Genomic DNA, 20,485 nt, shown 5'->3' with positions numbered 1-20,485 from the left:
AATGGCTGGCAGTGGTGTGTTCATCAATAGAGGAATTAACTGATGGAAGCTGCCTGCTGCTTACGGTTTCTGCCCATGGAGATGCTTCATCCCACTTTGAATTAGTGTCATGGTCTCCTAACTGGTCTCAGTCCTCCAAAGACCATCCTACCCCAATACCAGTTAGACTCAAAACAGAAATGTGATCAGACCAGCTCCGTGCCAGACAGAAGACAGAACCCAAATCCCAGAGCGCAGTCCACAAGGCTCCCAAGGAGTCATCTCCACATACGTCTCAGCCTTGCATCCTGCAGCGGTCAGCGCAGCTCCTTTTACACAACCATGCAATACTCCTGTGTCTTGAAACACCTTTTCCCAGTGGCAACAGTGCCTTCGTTTCTTTCTTTCTTTGGAAAACTCATGTCTTAAGGCCTAGTTTAAATGCCACCTTTTCTGTGAAGCCTTTTTAGACTTCTTCTTTCCCTCTGGACTCCCAGAGCATCTTGCATACAACAAAAATATCAAAGCAGGGATCACACCTTTATTGTTACCATGTCACAGCAGAATGAACACAGATTTTACAGAGACCTGGGCAACTGTGATGAATTATTTTCCTAGCCTCTCTAATCCTCACACCTTCTTCTGTAAAATACATAAAGGGCCAAGTGCAGTATTTGGAGTGTAATATGAACTCAATATACAGCTGCTGTCTAGGCTCTGCCAAACAAACTGTATGACTGTGACCAAGTCACACAATACTTAGGAGCTTTAGGCAGTGAAAGTAACGTTTCTATATTTTAGAATTGTTGAGGATTACGTGAGATGGAAGGTACGTGGCACAGTCCATAACCTATCAATGTTTAAATGTTTTAATCCTTTTCAATGAAAGGATTAAAACTTACTTGCTCCAAATCCATAAGACAGAGAGGATTAAAGAAGGATGTATATATGGAGTGGGGGAGGGAAGAGACCAAGGTAAGGGTAGGAAGAGAGAATATAAGAATATGAGTGTTGGAAGTAGTGGTCTGAAAGCTCTTTAGAGCACTAGGATACTAGAGGCTGTACACAAAATAGAACATAGGAATATGCCAGAACTTTGCGGCTCTTGTCCAGTTTCTACTGTCTGGAGAAAAGTCAAAGCAAGGGATTGACTGTAGGCTCTCACGCTGGAACTGGAATGTAATGTAGCTTTTGGCGTCCCAAATCAGAAAAACTCAAAACCTATAATGAAAGGTAGAGAAACGAGATTTTCATGAGGAAAATCTTGACAACTCCATCCCAGCAGCTAGGGAAAAAGATATGAAGCTCCAAAACCAAGTTAACCTGGAAATCAGATGGTCCGGATCCTCTGGGAAGGCCGCTAACACACAAAGGCCAGACACAGCTCCAAGTGCCAAGCAAAACCAAAGGCATTCTCTTCCTCTCCTACAAGGAAAACTCTCTCCCTTTTCCTATACGGACGCCTTGCAATTTACAAGGCATCCAAGGAGTCCTTCAGAAGTCTTATTTCTTTTAATTACATCTCTTTCCCTGATTTTATGTATATATATTAAAAATATAAATACATATATTAAAAACATATAATACATACATATTATAATATATAATACACATTAAAATACATTATCCATATATATTAAAATATATTATACATATATAGAGATCTCTCCTTTGATTAGATGCCTGTATGAGGGAGAAGATATTCTGTGGGAAGATACTGGACTTAGAGCCAGTTATATGCTTAGTTATAAACTAGTGCTGTGCTGGGCTAAGTCGCTTCAGTCGTGTCTGACTCCGTGTGACCCCATGGACTGTAGCCTGCCAGGCTCCTCTGTCCATAGGGATTCTCCAGCCAAGAATACTAGAATTGGTTGCTGTGTCCTCCTCCAGGGAAGCTTCCTGATCCAGGAATCAACCCTCGTCTCACACCTCCATTGGTAGGTGGGTTCTTTTCCATTAGCGCCACCTGGGAAGCCCCATAAAACTAGTACATATTCTCGAATTTAATTCTTCTAGTTTGCATACATATTTACATACATAAGGATATATACCATTATGTATGTGCCTCTTTTGTGTGGCAATGGGCTCTCACTTAGTTACAGTGCCAGACAGGTGACAAGATTTCACAAGGCTGGGGTAAAAGTCTATAGAATATAGTATATGCTCTGAATCAGTGACACATGTATGCTTCTGTTTCCCCATAGTGAAATAAGGTTTGTTAGTATTCTTGGTGTTGTCTAATGCTATTAATCAAGTCCAGTAGGCGAGTTGATTCTATTTATTACTGTAACATACGCATGGTCTTCTGTCTGTCATTTTATGTTTTCCATGTTTCCTGGTTTTCTTGCCTATCTTTTAAAATAGATTTTGTGTTTTCCTTTACTTCCCCCTGCCCCACCAGTCTACAGTATGCTTTCAGTAACGCTAATAGTACTTTGGGAAAGAAAAGTCAGCACCCTTACACACTTTCTCATACGTCTTCCTCCAGTTTACCTCCTGCTTTTTGTTGGTATCGTTGTGAACATATTTCCCCCCTCTATTATAAAAGATATATTTAATATAAAACAAAGTTCAAATATTGCGTAAATAAAGACATCACCTTTTGTTTCAGAAAAACAATATGTTCAGTGTTCACTGCCAGCCCCTTCATACCACAGATCACACTTCCCTGATCTGCTACTTATTTGATTCACCTCCAAAAAATTTTGAGTTCTAACATGTTTGGAAATGTTTTTATGAAGCCTTTACACATGAATGGCAACTTTACTGGGCACAGAATTCTTAAGTCAAACATTTAATTTCAATATCCCAAGAAATGGAATTCATACATCCAACAAAGAACTCATATCCAGAAAAAAGAACCCTTACTGATCAATAAGAAAAAGAAACACTACAGAGAAATGGGCAAATGGCTTGAACTTTACAAAAGAGGACATACATTAATCATGAGGGAAATGCAAATGAAAGGCACAACGAGATATGAGTAAACACCTACCACAGTGGCAGAAAGCCTATTGATACCATTTGCTGGTTTAGATGTGAAGTACTACTGGTAGGAGTTTAAACTACTACAATCACTTTGGAAAACAGACAGTACCTCCTAAAGCTGAACACATACAATTTCAGTCCTAGATATACACCCAACAATAGCATATAAGTGTATACATGCATGTACCAAGGGATGTATATAAGAATGTCTTATAGCAGCATGACTCATAATAACCCCCAACTGGAAACAACCCAAAAGACTATCAACAATCTAATGGATTAATGGTGGTATATTCATAAAATGGAATACTATATAGCAATGAGCTGTTGCTACACACAAACAGATGAACCTCACAAACACTGAACAAAGCAAGCCAGAAAATAAAAGCATACATACATATGAAGTTTAAGAACAGGCAAAACTGATCAATGTGGTTAGAAGAGTAAGTTACCTTAGGACAGGAGTCAGCAGACTTTTTATGTTAAGGGCCAGACGGCAAACATTCAAGGCTTTTGCAGGGCATGCAGTCTCTACAGCAACTATTCATTTTTGCTAATGTAGTGCAAAAGCTGGAGAAGGAAATGGCAACCCACTCCAGTGTTCTTGCCTAGAGAATCCTGTGGACAGAGGAGCCTGGTAGGCTGCTGTCCATAGGGTTGCACAGAGTCGTACACGACTGAAGCAACTTAGCATGCACGCATGCACTGGAGAAGGAAATGGCAACCCACTCCAGTATTCTTGCCTGGAGAATCTTGCCTCCAACCCTGGTCCTCCAGGGTCGGAGGAGCCTGGTGGGCTGCCGTCTATGGGGCTGCTCAGAGTCGGACACAACTGAAGCGACTTAGCAGCAGTGCAAAAGCAGCCACAGAAAGAACATAGCAAATGAGCATGACCGTGTTTCATTAAGACTTCACAGACATTGAAATCTGATCATATAATTTTCGTGAGTCATGAAATACTATTCTTCTTTTGATTTTAAAAAACAATATAAAAACATTTTTTTAAAAACCTGTTTTTAGCTCACAGCTGTAAACCAGAATTGGTCTGTAGGCCAAAGTTTGATTTAGGGAGCCAGGTGTTAAGTGACTGCTGCTGCTGCTGCTAAGTCGCTTCAGTCGTGTCCGACTCTGTGCGACCCCATAGACGGCAGCCCACCAGGCTCCCCCGTCCCTGGGATTCTCCAGGCAGGAACACTGGAATGGGTTGTTAAGTGACTAGGGAAGGGTATACAGAGGTTTCTGATGTGATGGTAAAGTTCTGTTTCTTTTAAAAAAAAAAAAACAAAAAACTGTTATTTATTTTTGGCTGCACCGGGTCTTCACTGCTTTGCGTGGGCTTTCTCTAGTTGCTGCGAGCGGGGGCTACTCTTCGTCGTGGTGCGTGGGCTTCTCATTGCGGTGGCTTCTCTTGTGCAGCACAAGCTCTATACACTTGGGTTTCAGAAGTTGCAGCGCACACGGGCTCCGTAGTGTGGTGCACAGGCTTAGCTGCTCCAAGGCATGTGGGGTCGTCCCAGACCTGGGATCGAACCTGTGTTCCCTGCACTGGCAGGCGGATTCTTTATTACTGAGCCACCAGGGAAGCCCTCAACAGTATTTTTTTAAAAAGAATCTGGCTGCCAATACAGAAGATATGAGTTCTATCCTTGATCCGGGAAGATCTCCCATGCCTCGGAGCAACTAAGCCTGTGTACCTCAGCTACTGAGCCTGTGCTCTGGAGCCCGCAAGTGACAACTATTGAGCCCGAATGCAGCAACTTCTGAAGCCTGAGCACCCTAGAGCCCGTGCTCTGCAACGAGAAGCCACCAAAATGAGAAGCCTGCCCGTTGCAACTGGGAGTAGCCCCGCTCACTGCAACTAGAGAAAAGCCCTTGTTCGGCAACCAAGACCCAGCACAACCCAAAATAAACAAAATTATTTTAAAAAAAGAAAACCTTGCTGAGATTACTCCACTTTAAAAAATATATTTATATTTTTGGCTGCACTGGGTCTTAGTTGCTACACACGAGCTTTCTCTAGTTGCGTGAGTGGGGGCTACTCTGTGCTGCAGTGTGCAGCCTTCTCACTGCAGTGGTTTCTCCTGGAGCACAGGCTCTAGGCACACAGCCTTCAGCAATTGCAGCCTGCTGGCTCTAGGGTACGTGGACTTCAGCGGTTGTGGCTCACGGGCTCAGTTGCTCTGTGACATGTGGAATCTCCCCGGACAAGGAACTGAATCTATGTCCCCTGCCTTGGCAGGCAGATTATTATCCACTGCTCCACCAGGGAAATAATAAAGTTCTGTTTCTTGATCTTGATGTGGTTACACAAATGCATGCTTTTTGTAAAGCTGTATAGGCATTCCTCATTTTATTGTGCTTCACAGATACTGTTGTTGTTTTTTTTTAACAAACTGAAGCTTTCTTGCAAACTTAAGATGAGCAAGTCTATCAGTGCAATTTTTCGAACAGTATTTGCTTCCCTTTGAATTTTGGTAATTCTCACAATAGGTCAAACTTTTTCATTATTTTATATGTTACGGTAATCTGTGATCTTTGATGCCACTGTTTCAAAAAGATTACAACTCACTGAAGGCTCAGATGATGTTTAGCATTTTTATCAATATTTTTAATTAAGGTATGTATATTTCATATATATATATATATAATGCTACTACACCCCTAACAGACTACAGTATAGTGCAAACATAACTTTTATATGCCCTGGGAAACCAAAGATTCCATGGGACTCACTTTAATGTGATACTCACTTTATTCCAGTGGTCTGGAACCAAATCTGCAGTATCTCTGAGGTATGCTTAAGATTTATATATCTTCCTATATATGTTTCAATTAAGAGAATGTTTTCTCCCCCAAACTCCCCTCCCATCCAGGCTGCCACATAACATTGAGCAGAGTTCCACATGCCATGTAGTAGATCCTTGTTGGTTATCCACTTTAAATATATTAATAGTAATGTGTACATGTCCATCTCCAACTTCCTAACTATCCCTCCCCCGCAACCCTGACAACCATAAGTTCATTCTCTAAGTCTGTGAGTCTCTATTTTTGTAAGTTCATTTGCATTATTTCTTTTTAGATTCCACATATAAGGGGTATTTCTCCCTCTCTATCTGACTTACTTCACTCAGTATGGCAATCTTTAGGTCCATCCATGTTTTTGTGAATGGTATTTCATCCTTTTAATGGCTGAGTAATATTCCACTGTATATATGTACCACATCTTTATCCATTCCTCTGTCAATGGACACTTACTTTGCCTCCACGTCTTTGCTGTTGTAAACAGTGCTGCAATGAACACTGGGGTGCATGTATCCTTTTGCATCATGTTTTTCTCTGGATACATGCCCATGAATGGGATTACAGGGTCATTTAAAAAGTATATCTTTAAAAACCAAGTATGTATAACCAACTTAATTTTTGGTTAATTTATTAGTAGGAAATCCATCATCCTTGAAATTCACCTTGAAACTCATCTAGATTATTACTTGTTGATTTTTATTTATTTTCTTTCATTTCAAAAACATTTTCTATTTTATCTTTGACTCCTGCCTTTGTTCAATTTGTTCCATGATTTCGTTGGGAACAGCAGGAAATGTTCCCAATATTCCTGACAGAACTAGTCTGTGTAGAAGATCCCTTCCGTCTCTCTTCTGTATCCCATATCTCCACTCTGATTCTGTTCATTTCTATTCTCTACTCTCACTTTGAGTGATCTTTCAAGCCTGTCCCTCTTCCTCACTGATTTGCTTTTTAACTCTGATTCTGCTTTTTGCCACTTCCAGTGTATTCTAAGTGCTTTGTGAAACGGCATGCTTCTTGCACAGTTTAATCCATTCCTCTTGTGACTTCCTTGTAATTTTAATCTAGAAGCTCATCTTTCATTTCTGGTTTCACAATGAACTTCCCTGAAGGTATAAATCAGTTTTCAAACTCTTATTTCCTCAAATAAGTCTTTATTTGAATATTATATTTAATCTTTCCACTTCCCCCTACAGAATCTGAATGGGTTACATATTGGATTTTTTACTTATTAATTAGTCATTCAATGGAGGAAGTTTACCTCCTGGCATTCTCACCCTTGGCGCTACTGACACTTTACTAGATAATTCTTCATTGAGGGGCAGGAGGTGGGGGTGGCTGTTCTGTGCATTGTAGCATGTTTAACAGCATCCCTGGCCTCTGTCCGCTAGAGGCCAGTAGAACCACACTGGTTGTGATAACCAAACCTGTCCTCAGACATTGCCAGGTGTCCCCTGGGGTAAAAAGGAGGTAAAACACACTCAGTTGAAAGTCACCTGTCTAGACTCATTTGCCTAAAAGCAGAATGGGTAGAATCTCCTTATTCTTCTGTATTTACCTGGATACTAACTCAAATTCTTCCCTGAGAAACTAAGCTTGGAGAATTAGATGTTGCAGAGGTTTCAATTATTAGCTCAACAGTTCAGCAGCCCAGGAGGATCTGGATCTGGCTGTGAAGAGCTGCAACTGGGAAATTGCACCTCTATGCGCTCTGTTCACTGGGGCCAATGCCTCTCAATCTGTATGTATGTCTGGGGGTGGAGGCTTGGGCCGTGCTCTGGTCTAATGCTAAGATTCTGGTTTATTTTCTCATATAGGACTGGACTGGTCACTCTGATCAAGTTAAGATAAAGTCCTATGGTCTGTTAGGTGGTTCAGCAAATATTTTTCTCTGCACAATGGCCTTTGTTTGGTGCTGCTAGCCCTGGGCTACAAGGCTGGCTCCTAAGATATGGTTCCTCAACTCTCCAGCCAACCATCCATCAGAAACTGGAATAGACTAGGAAATGGAGCCTATCTGCATTCCCAACTTCCTAAGTGCACGCCTTCAAGATGGGTGGTCTCCAGCCCATCCTTCCAAGCTGTGGAGTCCTTCTAACCCTCCACTCTTTTTTCCCCGACACTGGGAGTTGTATACACCTCATGTCATCATTATTTCAATTCAAATTGATTATCAGCTGGCAGATAGCCCTTGGAATTCATAGTTTAAGACTGGGGCCATTTTCAGATGTCAGTTGATAAAATTTTCTCTTCTATTTTTGTTTGTCTTGGTTCCTTTCACCACATTTCAGAAAAGGAATATTTGACTACCTTGCTATTAAGTCATCATTTTTCCTTTTAGTGCCCAGCATAGTATTTCTTCCTTCTTCATACAGTTAAAATGACAGGGCAAGGAAATGGCTCAACTCTTCTTAAAGTAAAATCTCTTATGTCTCGCTTTGAGCAGTGAGAGAAATGATGTTTTTTCCCTAAAATACACAATGGAAAGCTCTGGGGTAGAGCTCAGGAGAGCAAAATCCAATTTTCAAGAATATGCTAGTTACGTGGCTCTGGGTGTGCTTTTTTTTTTTTTTTTTCCCCTGTGCACTTAATTTTATTCTCAAAATAGAAAAATATGCTCTGCTCCACTTTTGCACAAGGCTGGGGAAAGACTGTCATGTATCCTTTGTGCTATCAGGAAGAGAGATTAAACACAAGAAACTACTCAGTACTACCTAACAGAAGAGTCCTTAAATTCTAAAAGAACCTTCTACCTTCTCTACCCAACTCTACACAGAGATCAGGGCACCCACACTTTTCCACTGGGGAACCTCATAGCCATGTATAGACACAGGCACAGGCATTTCTTTTCTTTACAACACTGACAGACAGTTGATAACTAATGCACAGGTGTCAACGTCACACAAAGGTTTTATTGTACCCATCTTTTCCCAAGCAATCCTATGTAACGCTTCAGCTTCCTGATGTAATTTTAGTAGACATAAAGCCAAACACCTTAAGTTTATGGAACTAACTCCATTTGCATGAAAACCAGTAACTGCTAGAACGTTGCCTCCTGGTAATTAGAAATCCTCACAGGCAGATGGTTGGGCCCCATCCTGGATCAGGTGTGCCAGATGAACCTTTCTAAAACTAAAACCTCGGTCATCTGCCTGTGAATCCGTGAGCAGCAAACTGGGCCTGCTGGTAGCAGACAGAAATGCTTCCATAACGATGGGCACACTCACTGATGATAAAGATGAAAGGTTAAGATCATGCCCAAATCTATCTGATGTCTTTGTAGAACTTAATATAGAGGTAAAAGTTGACCACAAAATATGTGGAGCACCACCATAAAATCAGCAGCAGTCTAGATGCTTTAGAAACATAACGTCCAGTTCCTGTTCTTAAGGAACCTGGGATCTGACTGAGAAGACGAGCGTGCACATTTAACAACAGACCATGGAAGACAAAGAAGAACCTGGCGTTAAATCCTGACCCATCTGCAGCAGGGATGCTGTTGGCTCTCCAAAACTAGGTCTGTTCTAACCTATCCCTCCTCAACTACACCTCCCACATCTCTTCCACTCTTCCCTCAGGGCCTCCTGGGTGAGATTCTCTGCCATGAAAGCTAGTATCCTCCGTTCTTGAGCTACATAGTCAGCCTGGTGAAATGTCTATAATTGTGACTTCAACTACCATCACTGGAAGCTGAAGAACTTCCAATTCACAGATCCAACCAAGTGCACCCCTGCTGGTCGCACAGACATCTCAAAGGCAGATGCCCAAACTTGCTTCCCTGCCAGCACGTCAGATCCTGGTGAACGGCTCCACCATCACCCAGTCATCCACCTGGAACCTCAGGAGTCATCTGTGACTGCTTCTTTACTTCTACATTCAACAGGTCACTGAACCAGTTAATTCTCCTTATTCTTTCTTTTATCCACCCCTTCTCTTCCTCCCTCCTACTCAATGTCAGTCTTACTTTGAAAGTGAAAGTGAAGTCGCTCAGTCATTTGCAACCCTATGGACTGTAGCCTACAATGCTCCACCGTCCGTGGGATTTTCCAGGCAAGAGTACTGGAGTGGATTGCCATTTCCTTCTCCAGAGGATCTTCCCAACCCAGGGATCGAACCTGGGTCTCCCACATTGTAGGCAGATGCTTTACCATCTGAGCCACCAGGGAAGTCCCATTCTTACTTTAGGCACACATTATTTCTTGCCTGGGCTTGCAAACTGGTTTCTCTGCCTTTGGTATCATCCCCTCTTCCCCTGAAACTCTCCTCTCCAGCCACACCCAATCTTTCGCCTAACACACCAGTCATACCAGAACTACTTGTATTTCTCCATGCTTTCTCATCTCCATATCTTCATGTGGTTTTTCATCTCTATAATCTTTATGTCCCTCTGCCCAGAACACTCTACCTTCTCCCTATTAATCTACTAAACTTCTACGTATCCTTTAAAACTCAGATAAGACAAAACTTCATCCAGAAGTTCTTTCTGAGTCCCTCCGACCCACCATACAGTCAGATCCCCCACTATATACTGGTATGCTGCTGCTGCTAAGTCACATCAGTCGTGTCCAACTCTGTGCGACCCCATAGACGGCAGCCCACCAGGCTCCCCCATCCCTGGGATTCTCCAGGCAAGAACACTGGAGTGGGTTGCCATTTCCTTCTGCAATGCATGAAACTGAAAAGTGAAAGTGAAGTCGCTCAGTCATGTCCGATTCTTAGTGACTCTTAGCGACTCTGCAGCCTATAAGGCTCCTCCGTCCATGGGATTTTCCAGGCAAGAGTACTGGAGTGGGTCGCAAGTGCCTTCTCCAATATACTGGTATACAAATATTCTATTGCCAAAAAAAAAACAAAAAGTGAAAGACCCCATGGCTCCTCTGTCCATGGAATTCTCCAAGCAAGAATACTGGAGGGGGTTGCCATTTCCTTCTCCAGGGGATCTTCCTTACCCAGTGATTGAACCCAGGTTTCCCACATTGCAGGCAGATTCTTTACTATCTGAACCACCAGGGAAGACCTTTAAAAGAGAGGAAGTTCTTTTTCCTATCAAACTTCATACAAAGAAGGAAACTATTCTCATAAACCCATAGGAAATCCGGACTTCCCTAGTAGTCCAATGGTTGGGAATCTGCCTTGCAATACAGGAGACACGAGCTCACTCCCTGGTCGGGGGGCTAAGACGCCACAAGCTGCAGAGCCACTAAGACCTCGCACTGCATGAGCGCATGCGCCACAGCTCTAGCGTCTGTGCGCTGCAAGGAAAGCTCCCACACGAAGCAACGAAGATTCCCCTGTGCCGCAGCTGAGACCTGATGCAGCAAAAAACTTACAGGAAATAGACTTCACTGTAGACAGAGATAAGTTTCTGTGTCTCCCATTCAAAACTGTGGTTCACCTGAAGTCACCCCGCGATCAGCCACATCTGCTGGACAACATTCCCCCCTCATCCAAACTTCTACCATGTTCCAGGCAAAGCAGAAGCTTTCCTTTTTATTTATTTATCTGTGGCTGTGCTGGGTCTTCACTGCCTTGCAGGCTTTTCTCTAGTTGCTGCGAGCAGGGGCTGCTCTCCAGCTGTGGCGCGCGGACGTGTCATTGAGGTGGTTTCTCTCATTGCAGAGCACGGGCTCTAGGGTTCCCAGGCTCCTGAGTTGTGGTACACAGGCTTAGTTGCTCTGGGCATGTAAGATCTCCCCAGACCAGGGATCGAACCTGTATCTCAGGCATCAGCAAGTGGACTCTTTACCACTAAGCCACCAGGGAAGCCAAGGAGATGTTTTTCTTGTATTGATCTTTGGCTATTACTTTAGCGCAAGATGATCAACTGAACAAAACACAGCATTCCTATGAAAACAACCTCTAACATCTGTCTCAACTTCCTGCTTTCACTGTCATTATATGTCCCCAGCTACCTGTGGACTGCTCCTTGCAGACAGCAGGACAGATGTGGAAGCTGACAAGGACCTATCTCCTTATCTATAAAACGACGAGCAGATAACCTCCAAGAATGCTTTCCCCACAAAAACATCATCTGGACGCATTCCCTGTCCTGGGAAGGTCCCCATTTCTGAGAACAGATAAAATACATAAAGGGCCTAGCCAACAGTCACTGCAGTGCACCATCCTGCCTCTGACAGGAGTGTCACAGGAAGGTGAAGTGGTGGTTAGAAGAGTCTCCGGTGTGTGCTCCCAAATACTACAAATGCATCAATACTCTCTTCTCCCAGTATTTCAATACAGAACTTCAATTTGGGTCATGTTTTCCCAAGTCTGTAGATATCATACTACCTTTTGGAGTAAAGCATCTCCTTTCAGGTCTTTTAAATTTATTTTTTTTGAAGCCCCAACAGGTACCTTTAAATGCAATATTTCAAGATTCAGAAAACAAGTAGAGATGAATCCCAGCCATGCCTTCAGAAAACCTGTAATCTCCATACAAGTGCAAAGTGGTGCTCTTGGTGTTTGGCTTACTGGTTACCTAGTGGTGCCCATATTGGCCAAAGATGCTTATTTAGCAAAAATCACCACTGAGCTTGAACATTAGGTTTCTTTTGCTATGCTCTAAGACCTTTTCGTGTTTTTATAAAGTTGTTCCCATACGTAAATTGTCTGTTATGAGAGCTTAATGACATCTCCAAATTTCACTGGCACTTCTACAGAAAATGCTTCCTGCAATCTGCATCTTTCTACATACCACTGTTGAGAGGCTGAGTTTCTGGAATATGAGATGGTTCCCACCTGACATTAATTTCAGAGTGAACAAGCTTCATTCCTAACCCTTGTCCCAGGCTTCAGTTCACAGAGATAAATTTCGCCACACCAGCTGAATTCTGCCAAACCACCTGTCCAGACTTTAACAAAAACCTCAGCACCTCCAGAAACTGTTTCCAAGTGACTCCTTCCTTCTTCGGCCCTCTCCATTTCCAACACCACTATTTTAGTTGGCCTTATTTCCCAGTGACACAATTTTAATCACAGTAATCACAGAGGTCCAGCTGCCTAGGTTCAAATCTTACTTCCACCGTGCTAGCTCTTTGACTTGGAAAAGTCATTGAATCTGATTTTGCAAGAAAGCAGGAAACATCAAGAAACGAAAACACATCATTATGATGGAACTACTGATAGTATCTGTCTCATGCAGATGTTATAGAGGATGAAATGAGGCAGTGCCTGCACAGCAGCGCTTGGCACAGTGCCTGGAAGAGAGCGAGCTTTTCCTCTACTACTTTATTGCTGCTGCTGTAGTTCTTATTGTTATTCTCAACAGCTTCCTAACTGGTCTCCTGCCACAGGGTTATCACTCTTCACCAATCCATCTTCTGGGCCACGTCTATAGGGGGAGGCATTTTCAAAAATATTTCTTGGTTATAAAATACATATTTCATTACAGAAAAGTCAGAAAACATAATGAGAGAAAAGCCCCCCACAGTCTGACCAGAAGTGACTTTGAGGGCCCCTTATTTCCCAGCATTTGGGGGAGACTTGTTCTGATCATAGGACTTGGGGGCCCCTCCCTTTCTCTCTCCATGTTTGTAGATATCTGATCTGTCTTCCTTGTGTTTAGGGCCTTATTTGCTGTTTCTCCTCCTCCAGGGAAGGAAATATTCTTATATGGGGCTGAGGACATAGTTGATTCATAATAAATATTTTAATTGTGGAATTCAATGATACAGATATTGGGATGAGATATCATGTTTGGTCAAACTGATTTTTTTAAACTTGAATTTTAATCCCACTGTTGATGTATTTCTTCCTAGACTTTTCTCTATTTTTTAAAAAATATTTATTTATTTGGCTGTGCGGGTGTTAGCTGTGACATGCAGGATCTTTAGTAGCAGCACATGGGATCTAGTTCCCTGACCAGGGATTGAACCCAGGCCCCTTGCATTGGGAACATGGAATTTTAGCCACTGGATCTCCAGGGAAGTCCCCTCTATTCTTGTTTTAACCCTAGGTGAGCTGATCATTTAAATATTCTTTGTATCTGCTGTTTTCATTGTTAGCATTTTCCCACAAATTAACATTTAACAACACAAGGTGGGTTTGGTTCTAATTGTTTGTTTAGCATTAGATAGCATACAAATAGAGAAGGCGATGGCACCCCACTCCAGTACTCTTGCCTGGAAAATCCCTTGGACGCAGGAGCCTGGTGGGCTGCAGTCCACAGGGTCCCTAAGAGTTGGACATGACTGAGCGACTTCACTTTCACTTTTCAGTTTCATGCACTGGAGAAGGAAATGGCAACCCACTCCAGTGTTCTTGCCTGGAGAATCCCAGGGATGGGGGAGCCTGGTGGGCTGCCGTCTATGGGGTCGCACAGAGTTGGACACGACTGAAGCGACTTAGCAGCAGCAGCAGCAGCAGCATACAAATATTTTATCTGTATTGCATGTAAATAAAATACAAACTGGAGCAACAAAGAACCAGTGCTGGTGCTCCCCTTACCTCCTGCCCACTGCCCCTGCCACCCCCCAACCCTGCCTGGCAACAGGCTGCCACCACTACCACATTGGATTTCTCTGACGCTGACTCTACTGCCCCTGCTTTCGCTCGGGAGCTCCAAGCTGAATCTTGTCCTATCCACTGGGGGGCTCCTCTGGCCTAAGAAATGCAGCAGCACCCTGAGGGTGCTGCTTAACCACGCTCACGAATTCCTCGGGCGAGGGTGGCTGCCTTCTCACGTTGCCCCACCTATGTTCACTACAGTCTTCAAAACCCAGCTCCGAACAGTAGCTTCCTAAGCAAAGCACTGCCCCCATGATGACAACCAAGCCTGGTGTTTCAGAGCACTATGGCAGTGCAACCACTTCCATATAACAGCACAGGCACTGGGCACATACCTGCTGACTGGGCAACCGGGTATTTCATTGTTTACATTGTCTCTTTAAGCAAACCACGATGTCCTTAGAAGGTAAACCATTTCTCTTACATTTTATCATATTGGTCACTAGGACTGGGTTAGGTAAACAATAACTGACTAATCAACAAAGTAACAGCCAACACTTTTCTCCTTCATAATATTTATGTTTTTACATCCTTTTCTTGCTTTTTTGCACTTGATAGGATTGATAATAGCTAAGCACTCTTACAGTGCTTCTTATATGCTAGACACAGTCCTAAGTGCTTTACCTGTATTAACTAATTTAATGTTCAGATAAACCCTGGTGACCGGGCACTGCTATCCCCTTCATTTTAGGCATGCGGGAGTGATGGGATTAAAATTCAAGTTTAAAAAAATTAGTTTGACCAAACATAGTATTTCATCCCAATATTTGTATCATTGAATTCCACAATTAAATATTTATCATGGATCAACTATGTCCTCAGCCCTATATAAGACTATTTTCTTCCATGGAGGAGGAGAAACAGCAAAAGAAGCCCTAAACACAAGGAAGACAGGCCAGACATCTACAAACATGAAGAGCGAAAGGGGGCCCCCCAAGTCCTATGATCAGAACAAGTCTCCCCCAAATGCTGGGAAATAAGGGGCCCTCAAAGTCACATCATTATTAGACCCAATAACGCAGAGGGTGGGCCCTCAGTGGAAACCACAATCTCAGAGCACGTTTGTGAGCCTTTGGCAGGATGCTGCACATCTGTTCACCCCTGGATGGAAGCACTGAGGCCAACTTTTCCTTGTTCTCCAAGAGATTCTTTGTTGCCAGCCCCACTCACTGTCTTATACCCCAGGAGTCTGGGATAGCTGGAGCAGGCAGGGCAGCCCAGCTTCTCCTTATCAACTGGGATACAATAGGCCAACAAATCACACAACTGACCAAACATTGTAGTGTATTTAAACAAGCAGAGAAGACAGGCTTCTCGTAAGATCTATTAGTGTATCATAAAATCACAACAATTCAACATGCTCATCATCAGCATCAATGCGTTTTTTGGCCAACATCTGAAACATGCACATCTTTTACGAATGCTCAGTAAGTAGCAGAGATCCACCTTCTAGAGTGGACCTGGAGTTTCCTGAGGCATCCATGACCTCCCTCGAGACAGCGAAGTCCCCAGAACAGCCTTCCAGAGGCCCGGTGCCCTGCTTCTCTTCCAGAAGGCAAGGCTCAGAAACAGACCCAATTCCTCAGTGCTCTTATCCACACCAGGGCTTCAACCATCATCTGAAATTAACTACACCCAAATGTATAACTCAGGGCCCAATCTACAGTCTCTCTGCCCTTCAACTCAGGCTGTCCAAACAGAACTCGCCGCTTCTTCGTGCATTCTCAGTGCTCACTCCCACCGAGCCAGAGACCTGAGCTGTCCACATCCCCACAGCCCCCTCCTCAGAGGCCACTAGTTCTGCGGCCTCTCCCTACCTACTGTTTCAGTTCAGGCCCAGCTCACAATAATACCTTTCTTACAGGCCCCCCCACCCATCTTTCCTCCCCACAAGCCGGAATAGTCTTTCAGAAGCACAAGCTGATGATTGGTGCTTTAAAACCCGGGAGCTCATTACATATTATCAGTAAGATCAAGCCAAACTCCCAAGCGTGGCTCCCTGGGCCCTGCCTGCAAGACCTGGTCCCTGCCTGCTTCTCAAGCCGCCTTTCATTCATCCCCACACAGACTCCTCCCCTTTTGCTTTCCAGGCCAAGAGCCATCAAAACAGGCCCTACCTTGTCACGGCCACCAAGCTGTTGCCCAAGCTAGTCCCTCTTCTCAGCACATCTTCCTTCCACTGGACAGCCCTGCAGGCCTCAGCACAAGGACGGCCTCCCACAGGAAGGCTTCCACGATGCCCTCACCTCAATCTGTATGACAAAGCACCACCACTGACACACGATATACCACACAGCATCACCATCAGTTTCCTTCAACATCTTCTCCACTAGCCTGCGAGCTCACTTCTGTGTCCGCAGGGCCCAGTGTGGTGGCCAGCACACAGCAAATGTTTCCCAAATCCAAGTCGGAGCCTAGAAATCCAAGCCCACCAGGCCTCATCCCCTTGCCCCTCATCCCTGACAGCCTGAAGGACTTACCCACACAATCACAGGTGGGGAACTCGGCCTGGGCTCTCTTGGCGGGTGTGTCCAGCAGACTCTTGGTGGGTGTGTCCAGGTACTTAAGAGGTGACTCCAGGAAGCCACTGAGGGTGGGTGTGAGTGGGTTCTCAGCCTTGGTGGGTGTGGCCTCCTGGCCTCCCTCCTCTGAATGGAAGCAGGTGGTTGAGAGCACAGTCACAGCCCCTGAAGATTCGATCTTGATTTGCTTAGGAGAGCGGGTAGCAAAAGGGCTCTCGGGGGCTGGGAGACAAGTTGGCTGGTTCTCAGGGTCCTGAATGGGCACAGACGGGGGGCCAGGAAGCCCAAAGCTATCCCCAAATTCAGCCTCAAACTGCCGGATGAGCTCTTCCAGCTTGTCATCAGCAGGGGGAAGAGGGCCAGTGGAGCCTGGCTGCAGGGCTGCCACGGGGCTGGGAGACCTCATTTCCTGAGTAGGGGCCAGCAGGCTGTCCCCGGAGGGACTAGGTGCAAATAGCGCAAGAGAAGGTTCTGGGGGCAGGGGGACAACAGAGCCCTGTGAGGTGGGGACGGGGGCAGGTGGGTGAGCCTGCACATCCTCAGAGGCTGGGGGCCTCAGCCCTTCCAGGATGATCTGCCGCAGAGGCGGGAAGAGGGGCTGCGCTTCTCGTGGCCTGGACTTCTTGATGTGAACAGGCTTCCGGACACCGGGCTTGATCCCAGGGCCAGCTCTGTCGGCTCCCAAGGGACCTCCAGCTGGTGTCAGGGGCTTCTTCTTCTTCTCCTTGGGTGGTCTGTCGGAAGGCCGAGGGGCAGGTGAGCTGGGTGGCGCCCACCAGCCAGGAGCAGGAAGCTCTGAGGGTGGCGGGCGGGAGGCGTCGTGGGCCTGTTCCAGGAAGAGACTGCGCTTATGGTGGAGGTGCTGCTGCAGGGCCGTCTGGGCCTTCTGGTGGGTGTCAGGCTCCGAGGACGGTGTGGGCGCCTCCCTCTGGAGAACAGGGGACGGGGAGGAAGAGGGCACCTCGACCTTGACCTTGGGCTTGGTGGGCAGGGCCTCGGGCCGCTTGAATACTGACTGGATGTAATCGCTGGCACTGCCCAACAACTGCTCCAGTTCAGCCATGGGGTCAGGGCTTGGGCGAGGCATGGGCCACGAGCTCTGGGGAGTTGCCGGTGGGGTGTCGGTGCCCCAGGCTTCAGGAAACTCTGTTCTCGGAGTTGCTGCAGGGAAGGCAGGGCCGTCAGGAGCAAAGGATGGGTGCTCTTCAGGAGGGACCACAGGCCACGAGGGAGCCCCGAGGTAGGACTGGGGAGATCTGAAAGGGGCAGGAGGAGACAAGGCCTCGGGAAGGGGGCAAGAAGCCTGGGAGGTGGCGTGAGAAGGTTGGGGGAGGGCAGAGGAGAGTTGTGTGAGGGCCTCAATGGCAATGGCAGTCTGCAGGCTGATGTTCTTCTCCTTGGCGATGCTCAGGGCGCTCTGGGACAGGGGCAGGCCCTCCAGAGGAGGCATCTGGGGGACCTCGGAGTTGAGAAGTGGCCCGGTGACTGGCGCCGGGAGGCCAGCATCACCAGAAGGCAGAGTCCCTGGCAGCCTAGGCCGCTCCTCCCCTCCCTCCACGACCACAGACTTGATCTTCCCCTCCAGCCACTCGAGGTAGTCAGGGCACTCTGGGCCATCGCAGTTGCAGTTGGGTGGTTTCATGCCATGCCGAGCGAGGGCCAGGGCCGTCTGCAGTGTGTCTAGGTCTTCACTGCTGGCGGAGCAGCTCTCGGGCCCTGGCCTGGGTCCCCTGCTGTTGTCCCCAGCCTCACGACTCATCTCACGGTTGAAGGTTTCATAGAGCTGGGTGCTAAGGGCTCCATAAGAGGACACGGCCTCGGCCACGGCCGAAAAGGCCACCAGGTCGTGGGCATCTTCCAGGCGAGCGGTGTGAGCTGGTCCTGGGGCTGTGTCCCAGTCGGGCTTCTGGTCTGCTTGCCAAGGACTCCCGGTGCCCAGTAGACTGGGTCCAGCAGGTTCTCTAGCACCATTGACTGGCGCCCCTGAGGCGCTTAGCTGCCGTGAGTCCCCATGGTACACTGGCCCTGAGTCCATCTGACCTGGAACAGGTCCATCAACTGGGCTGAGCTCTGAGCCTGTCTGAAGAGAGAGAGAGGGGAGGAGGAAGAAGAGGGAAAAAGATGAGCCACGATTCATGAAAAGCACTGTCCTGTGCCACACCAGTGAGAGGCACACCTAGCCCCGCTTTCCTTGCCCACTCTCCCTGTCTCTGACAGAGCCTGAGCCTCAGTGCGTCGCCCCACACCTCCTCTCCCAGCAGGCTGCACCCCAGAAGCGGATCTCTAAGAGAGCCTAACGTGGACATCTGAATGCTGCTCAGATCCTTTCTGGGTCTCATACTGATCACACCAATGAAAGGCCCCGGAAACCAAGCATCTGTTGAGGACACATGTAAAGGTCTTCAACGATGACCAAAGTGACGCCAGAACCTTTGCCTTCTGCCAGGAGGAGAAGAAAGCTAACTAAGCAGCCATGTAACAATGCGCCAGCAGGGCAAAGTGTGTGTGTGATGGGCAGGGGACGAGCACCTCTGACTAACAAACTCAGTCTGGACAAGGGGCCAACATGGCTTCTCGTGGGAAGGAATCCATGGTTCTTTTCTTGGCCTTTTACTGTCTTACTCAAGCCCAGGCTGAGCGCAGGTGGCAGACAGGACGACCTTCCTAGCCCCGCCCCAGGCCTGAGGAAGCTCTGATCATCCCATACAGCCTGTGTTTAGCCCCACACTGAGCCATTCATGCCAATGAAAAGCAAGTTCTTGCTGGAAAGAAGATCTAAGCTTCTGCCCAATCCCAGGAACCAGCATTATTCAGCTGATGTCCACCCGAAGGACACCGAAGGGGGAGAACACAAGAGGAAGTGGGCTGGGGCTCCACTCCAGCAAGTCAAAGGTAATGCAGAGAGGCAGAAGTGAGTCTGCATGAATTCATCCCACTGGAAGGGAAAGCTCTTCCTTACAGAAGAATGCGAATAAAACATAGAAAAGGCTAGAAAAGGATATAGACACTCATCAGTGGAGGCTACGAATAGCAGATGAAGGCTTGGCAAAACATCTCTCTAAAAATGACTTAGTTACAATAGCAACTTAGAAATCTAGCGGACACCAGTTTTACCAAATGATCAAAGTCATCACCATACTGGGACAAACCAACATCATGTGCCTCTTGATACACTACACTGAGGAGAAGGATGTAAGACTCACACAGACCCGCAACCAGAACATATAACCTAAACGTAATCATGCAGAAACATCAGATGAATCGAGACCACACGGCAGGCTAGAAAGCATCTGGGTTGTTCTCTCCAAAAAGTTTCAAAGACAAGAAAAGCAAACACCTCTCCCAGCAAAATGCATGATCATGGACTGGGGAAAAACAGCTATGAAGTACATGACTGAGGCCACGGATGAAATTTGAATATGAATGTGGATACGAACATATCATAGCAATCTCTGTGTTCCTGACATGATGGTTATACTATGATTGTGTAAAAGAATGTCCTTGTCCTTAGAACACATACACACTGAAGTATTTAGGGACAAATGGTATCTCCAATTTAATCTCAAATGGCTCAGAAAAAAAGTACATGCATATATTAAAATATCACACATAGACAAAACGATAAAGCAAATAAGACAAAATGTAAACAATTTGGGTATATGGGAGTCCCAGGTACTCTTCTTTAATCT

The 20,485-nt window shown here is 45.9% G+C and overlaps 1 protein-coding gene across 9 annotated transcripts in view; it reads right to left on the bottom strand.

The window, feature by feature from the left end:
* The window catches only part of TET3 (tet methylcytosine dioxygenase 3), a 111,997-nt gene that overhangs the window by 39,111 nt on the left and 52,401 nt on the right, over window positions 1–20,485 (bottom strand). For 8 of the 9 annotated variants that reach the window (XR_015137310.1, XR_015137311.1, XM_086327654.1 and 5 more), the window contains one exon: window positions 16,755–18,876. Coding sequence is in view for 6 of the 9 variants with exons in the window: in XM_086327654.1 (XP_086183780.1) it covers window positions 16,755–18,876 (2,122 nt within the window). In the remaining 3 variants the exon portion in view is untranslated. Of the gene's footprint in view, window positions 1–16,754; window positions 18,877–20,485 lie in introns of those variants that run through there. The other variant, XM_086327660.1, reaches the window with a different exon arrangement.

Source organism: Bos grunniens, chromosome 11, assembly GCF_055505025.1.
Source record: "Bos grunniens cultivar Pamir isolate PY7600 chromosome 11, Bosgru_T2T1.0, whole genome shotgun sequence".
Taxonomy (NCBI): Eukaryota; Metazoa; Chordata; class Mammalia; order Artiodactyla; family Bovidae; genus Bos; species Bos grunniens.
This window is presented reverse-complemented; position numbering and strand designations above follow the sequence as displayed.